The 16,845-nt window shown below is 37.1% G+C and overlaps 1 protein-coding gene across 2 annotated transcripts in view; it reads right to left on the reverse strand.

The window, feature by feature from the left end:
- Window positions 1–269: 269 nt before the first annotated feature.
- The window catches only part of grik1a (glutamate receptor, ionotropic, kainate 1a), a 77,795-nt gene continuing 61,219 nt past the window's right edge, over window positions 270–16,845 (reverse strand). Inside the window, exons 11-16 of one of the 2 annotated variants that reach the window (XM_052116165.1) lie at window positions 13,784–14,007; window positions 11,279–11,397; window positions 6,170–6,387; window positions 5,629–5,854; window positions 4,504–4,754; window positions 270–656 (exon numbers count right to left, since the gene is read on the reverse strand). In XM_052116165.1, the coding sequence (XP_051972125.1) occupies window positions 555–656; window positions 4,504–4,754; window positions 5,629–5,854; window positions 6,170–6,387; window positions 11,279–11,397; window positions 13,784–14,007 (1,140 nt within the window). In that variant the 3' untranslated portion in view covers window positions 270–554. Of the gene's footprint in view, window positions 671–4,503; window positions 4,755–5,628; window positions 5,855–6,169; window positions 6,388–11,278; window positions 11,398–13,783; window positions 14,008–16,845 lie in introns of both variants that reach the window. The other variant, XM_052116164.1, reaches the window with a different exon arrangement.

A 16,845-nucleotide genomic window follows, 5' to 3' on the forward strand; every position in this document is an offset into this window, starting at 1 on the left:
AAAAACTGTTATTTTTTCAATTCTGTTTAGTGCCACTAGAGGCACAGAGATTACACATTTCAATTCTTTATTTTATTCTCCAGTGGCTATATAATCAAGCAAATAATGAAACCTGTGGCACTCATATAAGAAACTTTGGAACAAGATAAATGCTCTTGTGGAGTTTGAGTAAAATATTTAAATGTATTTTTTATTTTTTAAATCAAGGACAGCACAAAAATGCTACCATTAATTAATGTAATGTATTCTTACAGTAATAAATACCTTTCAAAACAAATTATTCCTTTCAATTTTTTAAATTCAACCATTTTAACAACACAAGATATTACCAAGACATTTACTTTTGACACAAAACAAAAGCAATCCACACAGTATCCATGTAGAAAATGGAAAATCATAAATAAAGAGCACATAAAAACAAAACTGAATAAAAAATGGCCTTGAAGATTAATTTTACTGGCATGTCCATCAAAGTAAGCCTTGAGCTTTGCTCCTCACGTGACCTTTCGAGGTGGATCTAAGCCATTGTCTCTTTCCTTGGTATGCGTTTGGGGTTACATAGGACTCCAGACAGGCCTGTTTTTCCTCTGTGTCTGCCTCTCTTCCTCAATGCCTTGTGGCACCTGAGGGACATGCCCAGGTCTTCCATCACAGCACTGAAAGAGACACACTGTCAAAAAAGAACACGAGGGCTTGCGTAAGTCTCTACACACACATGCACACATGCACAAACAGGCACACTCACATACAAACAATCATAATCTAATGTTCATTTCAGCTCAAACAAAAACCTTACTGCCTGCCTGCCAGTCTATACTTTAGTTGTACTGTAGGAGATGGAATAGAAATTAGACTATGGTATGATATGATATGCCATGTATCATAATAAAACAGTCAATAAACATTTACACTCACCGACCACTTTATTAGGTACACCTGCACATCTACTTATTCATGCGATTATCTAATCAGCCAATCATTTGGCAGCGATGCATTATATAAAGTCATGCAGATACGGGTCAGAAGCTTCAGTTAATGTTCACATCAACCATCAGAATGGGGAAATGTTTTTATTTAGACCCCCCATGCCTAAATCCGCCTCTACTGATGAGAGAGGTTAACAGAGAATGGCCAGACTTGTTCGAGCTGCTATGGCACATAACCACTCTGTACTCTGTAGAGAGCAGAATAGCATCTCAGAATGCACAACAGGTCAAACCTTCATGCAGATAGGCTACAACAGCAGAAGACCAGGTTGGGTTCCACTTCTGTCAGCCAAAAACAACAACAAGGCATTTCTGTCCACAGAACTGCCACTCACTGGATGTTTTTTGCACCACTCTCTATGTAATCTAGAGACTGTTGTGTGTGAAAATCCCAGGAGATCAGCAGTTACAGAAAAACTCAAACCAGCCCATCTGGCACCAACTATCAGGACACTGTCGAAATCACTGATATATTTTTCCTATTCTGATGGTTGATGTGAACATTAACTGAAGCCCCCGACCCGTATCTGTTTGATTTTTATGCATTGCACTGCTGCCACACGATTGGCTGATTAGATAATCATATGAATAATTAGGTGTACAGATGTAACTCTTAAAGTGGTCATTGAGTGTATTTCAAAACGTAGCTGTAACATTCTGCATGCATTTTTCAGATAGGGATTAATAGAGAGAACAGAAAATGATGGAGGGAAGAGGGAGGAACAGGGTTCTCTCATGCTATTAACTTACAATGATTCAATAACGTGAAACAACGATTCACCCTAACACAACCCAACCAGATGCAACACAATAAAGGGACAAAAAAATAAAAGGCATCTCTTCAATTTTATTCAGTGTTTTTGTCCTAACCAACCACGACAGGACATTTTGTAGATCGTTTGATTTCTTTTTCTGTGACATCACACCTGGTAGCCCCACCCACTGTGAAAACTAATTGGTCCAAAATCACATTCCTTATACCTGTACAATATATCTAATACATTAAGATATATTGGAATTGGCTCTGAATGACGATTATGCTGCATTCCGTAGCAGTTTGTGTTCAGTGTGGACAGTCAAATTGCTTATCGCTGGAGTCTTATCACATATAGTATAAGTCTATTTTTTATTGCAAATATATTGCTATGGCAAGCGTCACTATCACTATTGCTCATAAGTATTACATTTCGACATGTAACTTGTCACGCACCGCTCTCGTGCGACTTGTCAGGAAGAGGTGTGTTATTACTTTTAAGTGTTTTGACTTAATATTTTCATCTGAAGATGATAAAATAGGAGAAATAGTACCATAACCCCCTCGGGACCCCAGCAATCACAAGGCATCAGAATATGGGGGTGGCATCTTTTCATTTGGGGCAGAGTACAGATGCCCCACATGTGTTCCAAGCCATATCTAGGCATCAGAACATCATTAGTAATCACTGACAAATTGTTAGACCAACTCCAACATTGTGGTTGCAATCATCACTCGGAAATCAAATTGACATTGTTATGGAATCGCAATAGACATGACTGGATTAATGATGAATTGATTGTTTATCTGTTTACTATTCTTATGATGTGAATCTCTTTGTTTTATGATTAATGTTCCCCTTCCTGATCTTGTCTGCCACAAGATGGTGATTTAATAAGCCCAAGGCAATGAAGGGCACGGTTTAAGAAATGCCACTAGGGAAGTGGGAGTCAGATAAGCCCACTTCAGTGTGTGCTGAGAATGAGCTCCCAGCTGATTACAGCTATCCTCTTGGTTAATTTCAGACACAGTAATCTGAGAATTCATAATTGTACTTTCTTTTTGAGAGTCCATCATTATTTCATCAAGTTATCAACTCATTATGAAAACTCTACTCTTCTGCAATTGATGTGTTCTCTTTGCCAAATACAGCAGGAGAAAGTTAATTACAGTGGAGTGACTGATATCAGTGTTTCCTAGCTACATTGCTATACACTCAGTGTTGGGCTCTGATATAAAGAAAATGGAGTGAATGATGGCTGTGGCAGAACAGATCATTATCATAACCCTCAGAGCTTGGGCCAATCTCCTGAGAGACTGCTGAGAACATTTTAGGACATCAAATATTGAAATACCAGACTTAACATTTTTGCCTCCCCAGTAAATAAAAGTGCACTCCACTTCTTATCTGTCTGCAGACAGGGTGAGCAATGAGAAATGAAAGTGTTCCTCATCTTCTTGAAAAGCATACTAAATTCCTTAGCTGCATGGACGCTGGATTAAGGTCAAGGGTTTGGGAAGATGGTTTGGAAGTAAGTGGATGCCGGATGTGGGGAAAGGAGTTCATTTTTCTTTAAATAACGCACAGCCCTTACAGATCTGAGGGTGTGTGGTTAATGTGAAGAAAATATGTCATCCCCGAGGAGACGCCCACTCTCTAAATCTGTTGATAAGGAAGTTCCAGTGGAGGAGATGGAATCACTTCTTTCCAGCTGCTGGGAATGGATGTCATAAAAGAAACAGAAGGCCTTGTGCATGCAGATCAATGGTAAAAATAGAACAGAACGACAAGAAAAAGAAATGTGAGTAACATGCAAATTCATGTGATTATAACAAACAAAGCAACATTAACAAACAAAAACAATGCAAAAATATTCTAAATCATTTAATCTCATAACGTTCCTAACCCGCATGACTTACTTTCTTCTGTGAAATAGAAAAGGAGACATTTTGAAAAATGCACTGGCTGCTCTTTTCCATGCAATGTATGGGGACTGGAGCTTTCACGCTACAGAAATGATGATAAAGCACCATCAAAATGTCAGAAAATTAGTCCATATGACTACCCAGTCTTTTCCAAGTCTTCTGAAGTTGGAAGAACCACTGTGACCGCATCAAGTCTGGTTCCTGAATTAATCATTCAGACCGAATCAAATGAATCATTGAAAAGATTAGACTAAAAAATGATTCAGTTATGAATTGGGCATTACTACTTCTCTAAATGAATTTTGGGTGTGATTCAAGATTTTTAGTGAATAGTAATTTAAATTTAATTCTGTTTCTCACACAAAGCTTTTGTATGGGTTCAGAAGACTCAGAATATATTGCTTGAGTTATATGGACAACTTTTATGATGCTTTTGCCTATTTTTGAAGCTCCAGTCTCCATTTGTTGCAACTGTACAATCTTCACAATTTCTCCTTTTGTGTTACATGGAAGAAGGAAAACCATACAGGTTTGGAACAACATGAAGGTGAGTAAATAATGACATACTGTAATTTTCATTTTTGGGTGAACGATCACTTTAACAAACTGGCAAAATTCAGCAAAATAACCAAAATTTGTTAGAAAAGGCAAATGGAGGAAAACACCTGCATGATAAACAGAGTGTACTTTTAAGTCTCAAACACGTTCCTGACCAGTGGGCTGCTACAAAAACATCTCATAAGTGTATCATTTCTGTTTACACGGCTCATTTCTGCGGGTAATTAGCTCCTGTGAGATTCAGACCCCGTAGGGCAGCTCAACCAGCCTCTCGCTCACCTCTTCAATATCACTGTTTTTGTGTGACTTGTAGATGAACTCTCCAATAGCAACGAACACGGACAGGACGAGACCAGCGGCCAGCACGATGAAGATACCGCCGATGTTCTCCACGCCCAGGGCATTGGCCTCTTTATTGTCCTCTTCAGGGCATCCGTTACCTCGCCACCATTTTTCCTTCATCATGTGCAGCTTTCCCTCTTCCTGTAGTTGCAAGATAGCAATGGTCACCTTGTCTCTGTAGGGGGAGCCTGTAAAAAAAATAACTGGGAAGTTATTTTACACTCAAAAATTTTTATTAATAATTTACTTACCCTCATGTTGCTCCAAACCCCTATATCTTTCCTGCTTCCATGAAACAACATTGTGTTTGTAAAATTTGAGGTTGTATATTGTAAGAAACCATGGATGACTTCCTGCAAATAGAGCAGGGCAAAACTAACCAAGCAAGACAACTCAAATTCAATGTCAACTGCTTTCCATCGACGTGAACTCAGCAGTTGGGTTGCATAGCTGGTTTTCATTTGCATTAAGCGCTTTCCTACTGATATCCCCAAACAGAGTGCATCAAAAGGCAAATATTGAAGAAAATTTGCCTGAAGCTGTTAAAGGAATAGTTCACCCCAAAATGAAAATTCTGTAATTATTTATTCACACTCATGTTGTTCTAAACATGTATGCTGCTATTTTTGTTTCCATGGAATGATAATCAATGTCATTGGTACCAACACAACTTTGGTTCTCATGTGTGAATAAATCAAGCTTGATTGACCATATTTAAATTCTGAATGCAAATGTGGGGTAGACATAATCTTCAGGTGAGGGTAAGATTATCAGTGAATAGTGTCTTAAATTTCAGTCTGTTCCTCACACAAACCTAACGTATGGCTTCTGAAGACTTGGAATAATTTGCATGAGTCGTCTGCACTACCTACAGTATAAGATGCTTTTATGATGCTTATTGTCCTTTTTGGAGCTTGACAGCTGTGGTCTTTGTATGCCAAAAGTTTATTAAAAAATGTCTGCTTTTATTCCCCCAAAAAAAACAACCAGAACAAAACAAAAATTAAAAACAGAACAGAACATCTAGGTATGAAAAAACAAAAACCGAAACGAGTAGGTTACCTATTGGAGTGCCGACTCCATAGCCCTTAGAGTCTATCAGGCCTCCGACCTGAGTAAGGTTGCAGTTTCTCTGGCTGATGTACTCTATGCTGGTGGACTCCATAAGGAGGGCATAGTCTGTGGTCAGGACTCTTGTAATGCCTTCTTTGTTATTCTTCAACAGTACAGTGTTCTTCCTACTGCTCATGAATGCCCACATCTTCTCATATGTTGAAATTTTTGATTTCTGAAAGGCAAATAAGGAATGAAAAAAGTTTACTCTGTTTTTCTAATTTCTAAAATCATAACATTAAAAATATAAATCAAGCAAACCCTCAATCAATATATATATTTTGATAACAATTTGATGTGCTTTTTCCCAGCAAAAATTCAATACATTTATCCCAGCTTCTTCTGTGCGGGTGAGGCACTAATATTAATAATTTGCTCAAATCTATTGAGTGTTTGAATCATGGCTTCACACTCCTGCTGTATACTGTATTTCAATTGCTTTTGGAATAAAGTGTTGCAGCACATCGATTCTACATGTAAGACATGTTACCTTAAAGAAGGTCATTGTTGATCCATCTCTCACAGCTCCATATTCAATTCTAGTCTGCTTGGCCAAATCGTCGGCAGAATCGATCGGGGAGTCCATTCTCTCCACAGTGAGGAAAGCAGCCAGGTTGGCCGTGTAGGAAGATATGATGATTAAAGTAAAGAACCACCAAATCCCTCCCAAGATTCTGGTGGACAGGGCTTTAGGCATCAGCTCAGATCCTGAAATAACAGATAAAAGTGTTTAGCAAAACATATTCAGTGGCCTCAAAAAGTATTTGGACAAATAAGCCACAATGAAAAAAAGCATAAATTTCATAGCATGAGATTTATTTTGAAGAAATATTCCATGCACTACGCTATTAGATCATAATGAACTGTACAGTGCTCTCAAAAAAGGGTATTTGGCCAACAAAATATCACACCAAATGGCATTTTTTTTAAGAAACAAAGAACAAGCACACCTTTCAAGAAAAGCATGTGACTGAGAGTCGCTCAGGACACCAAAGATATAAACAGAAATGACAACACCTCCCTACAGAGCAGCATGAACTTCGCTGTGAAGTTTGTTGTTTTATCAAGGTGTTAATGTGTGTTTTTCTAACAGGGCATGTCCACTGTGGCAGGAATCATTGTGTATTTTAAAATTAATAGACGAAATAGGTGTATGTCATGTAAATAGTGTCACAATGTAAAACTTTGTATCTGTAAATAGTGTCACAATGTAAAACTTTGTATCTGTAAATAGTGTCACAATGTAAAACTTTGTATCTGTAAATAGTGTCACAATGTAAAACTTTGTATCTGTAAATAGTGTCACAATGTAAAACTTTTTATCTACAGTATTCCTGTAGATAAAATGGGCAAAAAAACATTATTGCCCATTTTTTTCTTTTGATTTGGGGGTGAAATATGGCCCCAACATTTCTTCGTCAGATTCACCCCCTCACCATACAGACACATAGTGATCTCACAGGAAACAAGAGGTCAATTTCAATTGTCTGCTAAAATCAGTCTCTGCTTTCCTAATTTCAAAATTGCCTCTAATGGCCAAAGCTGGAAATACAGTTGCATGCATGCACACTTTTTACAAACAAGATCTAAATTAAACATGTGAGTAGAAATTAAAATGTATGGAGCTAGAACAATGATTAAAGGATTTTAATTTTAATTCTAGACAAGACATTTAAATTGAAGAAATTTGATTTTTTTTCTGGTGTATTTTATAAACTAGTATTTTTAAACATCAGGCTTTTGGTTTTGAATTTTTTTAGAGGTAGAATTGGCTGTAAATATTGAGATAAAAAAATTACAGGTTCAAAGTTTCAGATTAAGAAGAAATTCAGATAAATTCAGTAAATAAACTAGGTCAAAAGGTCAAGCTTCCGTGTTCCACAGGGAAAATGTTATCAGAACAGTACATTTTGCTGTGCTGTAATTCAACCTCTAAGAAACTAAAGCAAAACAAAAAAACTGCAGTTTAAAAATGCAAATTTATAAAATACACCACAAACAATTACAACTGTTAAAGGTCACATTTCTAGAATACAAATGAACAAAATTCTGATTCAAATACTTTAGTCATTATTTTAGCTCCATACCTTTACTAAGACAAAAAAATTCATTTAAAATTGTATCTTTCATTTAGTTCTTTGCAAATGTTGTCCAAAGATCAAAAGGCAAAACAAACACAATGCAACAAAACAGCCATACATGATGTTTTCCATCAAAGCAGTCTGTCATGGGGATCCCAATGGAAAAAGACCCTATATTGTGCTGCAAATTTCTCTAAAAGAATCCAAGGCTAATGCAAAAGATAGAGTATGATATCTTCTAAAGGGCTCTGTTAGCACGTGCGTAACTGTAAGGTCAAGATTAATTATTGAGTTTGACAAAAGCCATTTTATACCATTTTAATTGATGTCACTCTTTATTGCCTCATAGGGAGCAACACTCTTTGACTGACACCACGAGGAGTGTTTGTTCCTTTGCATACACCGTCACTGCGGCTAATCTCATATAATTAGCACAGCCAGACACTAGCTGAGACCCCCGTCTTGCTCTTAAAAGGCAAGGGCAGGACGTACCTGTCAATCATAATCCTGATTTTGTTACAAAGTACTGTTAGACAAGATCAACGAAAGTTGTCTAGACAGTTAATGAAACCCAAAACAGGCTTAGCATCTTTGAATAATCCTCTTAAATATTGTTCTGTCAATTTAAAGGGGATATTTTCACCCTAAAATAAAAATCATGTCATCATTTATTTACCTTCATGTTGTTCCAAACCTGTATGACTGAGGGTTAGGAAAAACGTGAGGGTGAGTAAATGATGACAGGATTTCCATTTTTGGACACACTATCCCTTTAAGGAGAAACAAACGTCAAAAATCTAGTCTCAGTTTTTGTTATTGTGTTGATTTATTCTCACAGCTTTTCTCCTGTTGGCTTATTTGTATCCCACTGAAAGATTTAATTGATGAAGTGTTTGAAAACAACAACAACAACAAGGTTATTTCAGTAACCTCATGTAGGTGGTAGGTAACAATGCAAAAACAAAACCAATACAGTAACATACATCACTCTAAGTAAGACAATGAGTGTGGGTGGTTTTCAAAAAGATTATAGGGGACATATATCATGATTTTTTTTTTGTTCCATTTAGTTTTTTTCCCTGAGGTCCACTGATGTTTGTCAAGGTTTCTTGCACAAAAACGGTCATAATTAAGTTTCACATGACCATTTTACACCCTCTCTCTGACCTTTACAATTACATTAGAGTTTAAGACTTCTATTTGCTCTCTTCGTGTACGTAATGAGAAAAAATGCTTACTCGTGGGGTGCGGGTTTGCTGTCGGCTCCAAAAATAGTTAGCGATATCCCAACCTTCATTAACAGCCTCTTTTAAAAGCCTGCCATTCATTGTACACAATTTTTTTTTTAATGAATATCACAGCCTGTCTTTTCAGTACAATGGCAGTGGATAATGCCTCATTATAAATCTTAAAAAGCATAAAAGAGTCACTGAAAAATGGCTTCAATTTCAGATTGTTTCTTACCAAAAGCTATCATATGGCTTCAGAAGACCTGGAATATTATGCATTAGTCACATGGACTACTTTTTGGGTCTTTCTTAACCTTGAAAGTAAATTGCTATCAACTACTATTGTATTGAAAAGACAGACCGGAATATTAATTAAAGCATCTAATTTTGTGTCCAGCATAAGAAAGTCTTAATGGTATGGTAGGACATGAATGTGAGTCAATTATAACAGAATTATCATTTTTGTTTTTTTAATGCATTCATCTGTCTGATAGAGCGGTTTTTGCAGTTTACTTTCAATATAACTTACAGTATGTTTATGTAGTACTTTGAGCCTTTTTTTTTTTTCAAAAGATCAAGAAACATTATATTTTTCATGATATCGCCTTACGTGTAATGAAATTGCCCAAAGTCCAATACATCCTTACCAGTGACACAAAATTCCTTTAACTCTAGCTCTTTCTACTGTAAACTGAGCTTAAACTTTCTGGTAGTATTACTGCTTCATGGCTGAGCAGTCTCACTGAAGTAAATAAGATTTATCTAATATTTCAAAAGAGAAACTCTTGGTAATGTGAGGTCAGACTATGGTGCATAATGATTTGTCCGATTCTCCAGTGTTCATTAAAGCCGCTCTTGCGTGTCACACTTTTCTGCACACATGACATGTCATCCATTTTGTTTCATGCCTTCTGTAGTGGAACCTACAGACCTCACTTCACCACATCAGACCCTGTATAGCAGAGGAACCACAACTAATACTTTGCAGGCTGGAAAAAATCGATATGATATCAACTAATTGTGGCTTATGACTGCCAGCGGTGTTATTATTATGCCACCACAATTCCCACATGACACACACACACACACACACACACACACACACACACACAGCTGTCTATATATAAGATTTACACATTTAAATTGTAAGACAAATTTCCATAAAACGGCATTTGTAAATAGTATACATATTATGAATTCAAAAAAATGTTTATGTAATGTGGATTATAAACGTATGTATGAACTTAAGTTTAAATAATACAGTTTAGTAAATGACAAAGTACTACATTTGCTTTGGCAATTAATGTAACAAATTTTATGACTTAATTTAAGTTATACATTCCTAAAATTCCTAAATATTATTATTTTTTTTTTACTTTTGTCTAAATAATTTTTTAGTGGTGTGAAACTTGAAAATGCATGAACGATTGTTTAAATTTTGCATTTACAAAACAGGTGGCATTAGCACACAAAAGATGCATGAACTTTTCTTAGAACTTACTTTCTAAACCATTTTTGCTATGAGTTCACCCAAAAATGAAAATTCTCTCATCATTTACTCTCCCTCATGCTATCCCAGATGTGTATGACTCTTCTGCAGAACACAAATTAAGAATTTTAGAAGAATATTTCAGCTCTGTAGGTCAATACAATGCAAGTGAATGATGGCCAGAACTTTGAAGCTGCATAAAGCACATAAAGGCAGCATAAAAGTAATCCATACGACTCCAGTGTTTTATTTCATGTCTTCAGGTGTTATAGGATAGGTGTGGGTGAGAAACAGATCAATATTTAAGTCATTAAATGGATATACAGAGCTGAAATATTCTTCTAAAAATCTTTGCTTTTGTCCAGCAGAAGAAAAAATAATAATAAAAAAACACATCTGTGATGACACTGGCGACCTGTCCAGGGTGTCCCCCGCCTTTCGCCCAATGTTAGCTGGGATAGGCTCCAGCCCCCCGCGACCCTGTACACAGGATAAGCGGTTGACGATGGATGGATGGATGGATCTGTGATGACATGATGGTAAATGATGAGAGAATTTAAACTCCTTTAGCCTACTCGTATCAAGGTCATTTTTAGTGAAAGTATGCAATAATTTTTTTGCACCGTTTCATAATAAACAATTATTTTCTCACATTACATTCTTTATTGACGCAAAATATCATATGATTGATGGAATTTAGTTTTGATTTCCAGAAAAGTGTAATGTTTAAACTAAACTCTAATAAACAGGTTTATCAGTGAAAACAATGAAGCACACTAAAGATGTGTTGTGTGTGATACCTTGACGCATGAGAGCCGCAACTCCAAACCATAAACTATTCAACAGTGTGAAGTTGTTCTCAACTACATCAGAGGAGGGGTTGCAGGAGTGAGGGTTGTACCATTCATATGGTGTGAACCTGGAGGGAGTCAAAGAAAACAGGATTTACATGGAAAAAATACAGATATATATTACAGGCATTATTGTGCACTTGAGAGGCTGCATGTTTGGGGATTTCAATACTGCTTTTGTAGAGCAGCTAAAAAAAAATCCAATAAAAAATCTGCTAAAAAAAGCTCTGTCTGCAGATTAATAACTCATTTTATGTGAAAGCTTTCCATTTTTTTTTATCTTCCCAGTTAGAAAAATGAAGGCAAAGTTGGACAGAGCTTGATGGAATTTTGACAGATGTTCTTTTAATAGTATGTCAAAAGATTTTCTTTTTTAAATATGGCATGTAATAGCTAAATAAGTAGGGAATAATTAAATAAAAAAATGTATTAGTGTTTTAATGACTTTATTATGTGAGAAGACAGAAAGTGTGGGTGATCCAAAAGATATCATACAAGCAAACACATTTACGGAGACATTTAAGATCTGGTTGCATGAGGCAACGATTGATTATACAGTGATTATACAATTGATTATTCTGTGGCCATTATACATAAATATTTGACCACAAAATGCCACAATTAATCAATCCTGTGGTAACTGGTTTTATTAAAATCAAAAAATATTATTTACTATGACTGGACCAAGCAGATCAGGTAGGTAGATAAATAACTCCCCTTTTGTCGTTTCAAACCCATATGACCTTCTATCTTCTGTGGAACACAAAAGAAGATGTTGGGAAGAATGTTAGGGAATGACAACCTCAATAACAATTCACTTTCATTGTAAAGAAGCAATAAAAGTGAAAGCTGTCTGAGGTTAAAATACTGTTTAACTTCTCATTTAGTTGTTCTAAGGAATCAAGAAAGTCACATGGGTTTGGAACCACATGAGGGTGAGTAAATGATGATAGAATTTTCCCTTTTGTGGAACTATCCCTTTTAAGTAATAATTACACATCACATTTTGCAATTGTAAGAAACAAGGAAAAGAAAGAACGACATTTACTCAAAAGCATCTGAAAGACACATCCACCATAACATCCCAATATTTAGGTAATTTATAATAACCCCATGCTAAATCAATGCCTGATCAGAACATGTAACCAGGCTCATTTGTCATGTCTCATGGTGTGTAGACACCCACTCTATAAACTGCAGAATGTGTGCCATCAAAGCTGCCAAAATTCAAGATTGAAGTTTGAGAGACCCCCTCAGAATTTATCTCTGAACAAACGGGTCATCCAACGAACATGAACCCACACTAACACTCTGACCCCACCAGATGTCCATTAATGAAGTCTGCTTGGACAGCTTTTGCATTGTAATTAGCATTTTAATAGAAGCAACCTAACCGATCTGATGTTGTAGCATGGCTTGCTTGATATTCTCGTTCGGTATACAGACAGAGGCATCTGCCTGAGGCTACAGCTTATGAACTGGGCTTCAATTCTGGAGCAACTATGTACTCCCTCTTTCAAAATACAAATCATAACTGAGCTAACTGAGAAAGTGCATAATGCATGTACTGGGAAAAAGTTGATAACCATGATTGAAATTACAACAATATTATTCTATGATCCGAAAGCAATATAATAACGTGGGGAGCTTTATTTATTACTTATTGATCTGTTTCAACATCAAATCAGCATTTTGATTTTGGCATCTCACAAATGGAGTTATATAATACGTGAAAAATACACTGTTTAAAAGCACTTCCATGAAGAATTGTGATATCGATCAATATACACTTTGTAAAACGTTGAATTTTAGTGTGTGTAAAATTGAGACTGCAAAAACTTTTTGACAGCTTCAAAGAGAACTGTACAACCAGACTCAAAGATTAAAAATGGATGTGAGATGTTCCCTTAAGCAGCAGAAAACAGATAACAGCATAATTCTTCAAATGACAGCCTGATAATATGCCCCGTATGATGACAAACTATAAAAAAATTTTGAACAATTGGGTCAGTGTTCCTAGATCTATCTAAAAGCCAATTTGCACATACTGAATTATTTGCTTTATTACCCAGTTCTCTGGAAAACGCTATTCTGATTGGTCAATTGCAGCATTCTGCATATAACCGTTGCGTAAAGACCAATAAACAGCATATTTGACTATTGTCCCTGACAACCAATTTCCTACACTGTGGTCACATCACTCTGTAGTCCCTTTCTTGTCATATAAAAGCAAATTACTGTAACTCATATTTAATTTCTTTATTTATATCGCAAGTTGATATGTAATAATTGGCATAATGTACAGATAGGTGATCATTATTGTAAAATAACCCCCTTCAGGCCCTCTTGGTTCAGATGAAAGTCCTGATCAACCTGTCCCGGGATTATTTTGCAAAAATGACAGTATGTGAATGCTTATATATCTCTTCATCAAGCTCAAGTTGGCATCCATACCTGGCTATTACAAAGAGCACACAGCTCACTCCAAGACAGGCCAGCAGCACGTACATCCAGATGTCTGGAGTGAGGGGGTTGAGAAAGGAGAACACCCCTGGGTTGGTGCCATTTGGTTTGCGGTAGAGTATGCTGATGCCCAGGGTCATGAAGGGTTTGGAGAAGTCAATAACTTTCTCCCGGACGTAAGTGATGGTCAATGGAGCCACAGCCAGGTCAGCTATCTGGTTAAGGGGAAAGAAAGGGTAGCTAACTCGTTTAAAGAACACAGGACCTTGTTTTGCTGTAGTAAATTTCTTGACTGCTGGAAAAAAAGGCAGATAAATGAAGCTAATCTTGGAGTGCCTGCAGGGATGAGTCCCACAACAGGGCTTTGATGAAAAATTACAGTCTGTTCTGAGATTCTTGTTATTTTATTAAGCTTGTTTAAACTAAAGAAGTGCAAATAGACTCTTTAGTAAATTTTCTACAGTTGTATTGCTGCCGTACTGACAAATGAAAGGGGAGTTATGGAGGAGATTTGAGGCTTTTAGTACCTCAATTATCTTCGAAACCATACAAAGTATACGCTATTATACCCCTAAAAGTTAGTGCATTTCAAATCTTTAATATCCGGGAAAACTAACAAAAAATGTTAATGACTCAGGTTGGCTATTTTAAAAAACGTGACGAATCCTTCAATATACCCTACCTGCCTGTTTTAATACAGGGTTTTTCGCGCATAGAGAATTACTAGGCGGCCGCCTCCATCAAATTTCATGCCACCTCCAGCTGTCTACAAAACTCTGGTGGGTGTCTTCATGGAAAACACTAACAAACGTTGCACTCGGTGGATTGTCCTTTGTAACTGCAAATCTCGGCAATAATAATAAATAAAATTCCGTTGTCGAATAGTAACTTGATGTCATTTAACGTAACTTGAGATCATATAAATATATAATAATGACACACGAGATGAGAGCAGCGCTGCAGCTCGAGTATCTGATAGAACCACTGATCACAGCTTGGGGATATAGCTTTATTTCATCCTTAATTAAAGTTCATATAATATGGGAGCATGCCATGTAAATAAACACAAACTCATTCTCTGTGCGGTCAGAGCCACTTTAACTAGTTGCGGAAGAGTCCCAATCGGAGCGCGAGTAGAGACTGGGAGAGATTTAAAGTTCCTCCTGGTGATGCGCACTCTAACACGGAAAAATAACACTAAAATGACAACATATGCGCCTGGGGTGTTTGTGTAAACAAGATCTAGCGTGTTCGCCCCTCTCTTTGCAAAGTCCACATACTGATGGAATTTAGGGGGCACTGTCTTGAGATTCGCATGGCAGAAATCTCCGGTGACAATAAATAGTCCATCAGAGTGTTCTGCAATTCGCTAATAGCCCCATACAGCTCACCGAGCGCTTCCTTAGCAGTAGCGCTGGGGAGAATGTAAACTCCAGTTATTATAACAGTGGTGAATTCCCATGGTAAATAAAAAGGTCTGCATCTAACAGTCACAAGCTCCACCAGCGATGAGCAGTCGCTAGAGACTAGCATAGAGTTCTTGCACCATTCCATGCTGATGTAAAACAAGCCACCATCACGAGTCTTATCGCACAGAGCTGCATTTCTGTCGGCACGAAAGAGGCGAGCCCTTCTAACTAGTCATTAGGAGAGTATTAATGCAAAGCTAACGTTTACGTGTTCTTAACATCACTTTTTTGATCAGTATGGTACTACCTCCGCCTCATTTTAAGCCAGGAAAAACCCTGGAAATGTCAATAGAGGAAAATGAACTTGTGCTTGTCAAGTAAATTCATAAAGTCATTAAAAAAATATTTAGAAAAATGATGTAGAAGTACAAAGATATTTATAAAATTATATTCGTTTATTTATTTATAAAAATATAACACTCATCAGTGCCAAACCCTGCTGGCATTCACTTAGCACAATGCAAAGAGCTCCTGTACAACAGAGGCATAATGTTTAATGTTTTGTTACATCTAATGTTTTTTAAATAAAGCAGATTTTTCAGTGATGTAAGGTCTACATTAAAGTACCGGTAAGCACAACATGAAGACTCAACAGACGTAACATTTTTAAAACTGTTCTTTGCTGGACTTAAACTCACAAGCCATAGACCAAGCCATTGTAGCTGGTATCAATACACAACTTAAAAGTTTGATCAAAATGTGGTTCCGCCAACACTGGAGCAGAAGTAAGAAGCAATTTGGCGCATCAAAACTTGCTGGCAGGCAGGCGTACAATTGAATGCAGCCTTAGCTTTAAGCAGATGGGTTAAAGGGGCTACTACAGTGGAAAAATTCTTACAAAAACTATGATAGTAGCCGAACAGTCCCATGAAACACATCAACTCTTGCTAGGTTGTCAAAGAGGGAAAATAATCAATAGTGTCAACCTTGGCATGCACAGGTCGCACACTGCCCGGTCCAACCACCTTTCCAAGGTACGTCACTGTCGCCTTAGCAAAGTCACACTTGGCCAAGTTGACAGTAAGACGCGCCTCCTCCAGGCAGCTAAACAATGCTGCAATGCAATGCAAGTGTTGTTCCCAGGAGACATTAACAACGACATCATCATTCTAATAAACAGCCACTCCCTCTAACCCAAAAACAACTCTATTCATTAGCCACTGAAATGTTGCGGGGGCATTGCGTAAACCAAAAATCATAACATTGTATGAAAATAATCCTGCAGATGTAATTAAAGCAGAAATATCTTGTGAACGTGATGTCAAAGGGATCTGCCAATAGCTCTTCAGTAGATCTAATTTACTCACGAATTTGGCAGCCCCAACTAGGTCAAAACATTCCTCCATGCAGGGAAGGAGAAAAGAGTCAGGTTTAGTCACCCTGTGCACCTTCCTATAGTCAGTATAAAAACAAAACTTACTGCCAGATTTACTCCCCAACAAGCAGGGTGATGCCCACTTTGAGAACAACAGCTGTGCACTATCATAGTCAAGCAAATACTGAACTTCAGCATCAAGATGCTTGCACTTCACTGGGGAAACATGATAGAAATGCTAGTGGATGGGCTCAGCATCGCCAACATCA

This window comes from Xyrauchen texanus, chromosome 43 (genome assembly GCF_025860055.1).
Source record: "Xyrauchen texanus isolate HMW12.3.18 chromosome 43, RBS_HiC_50CHRs, whole genome shotgun sequence".
NCBI classification, from domain to species: domain Eukaryota; kingdom Metazoa; phylum Chordata; class Actinopteri; order Cypriniformes; family Catostomidae; genus Xyrauchen; species Xyrauchen texanus.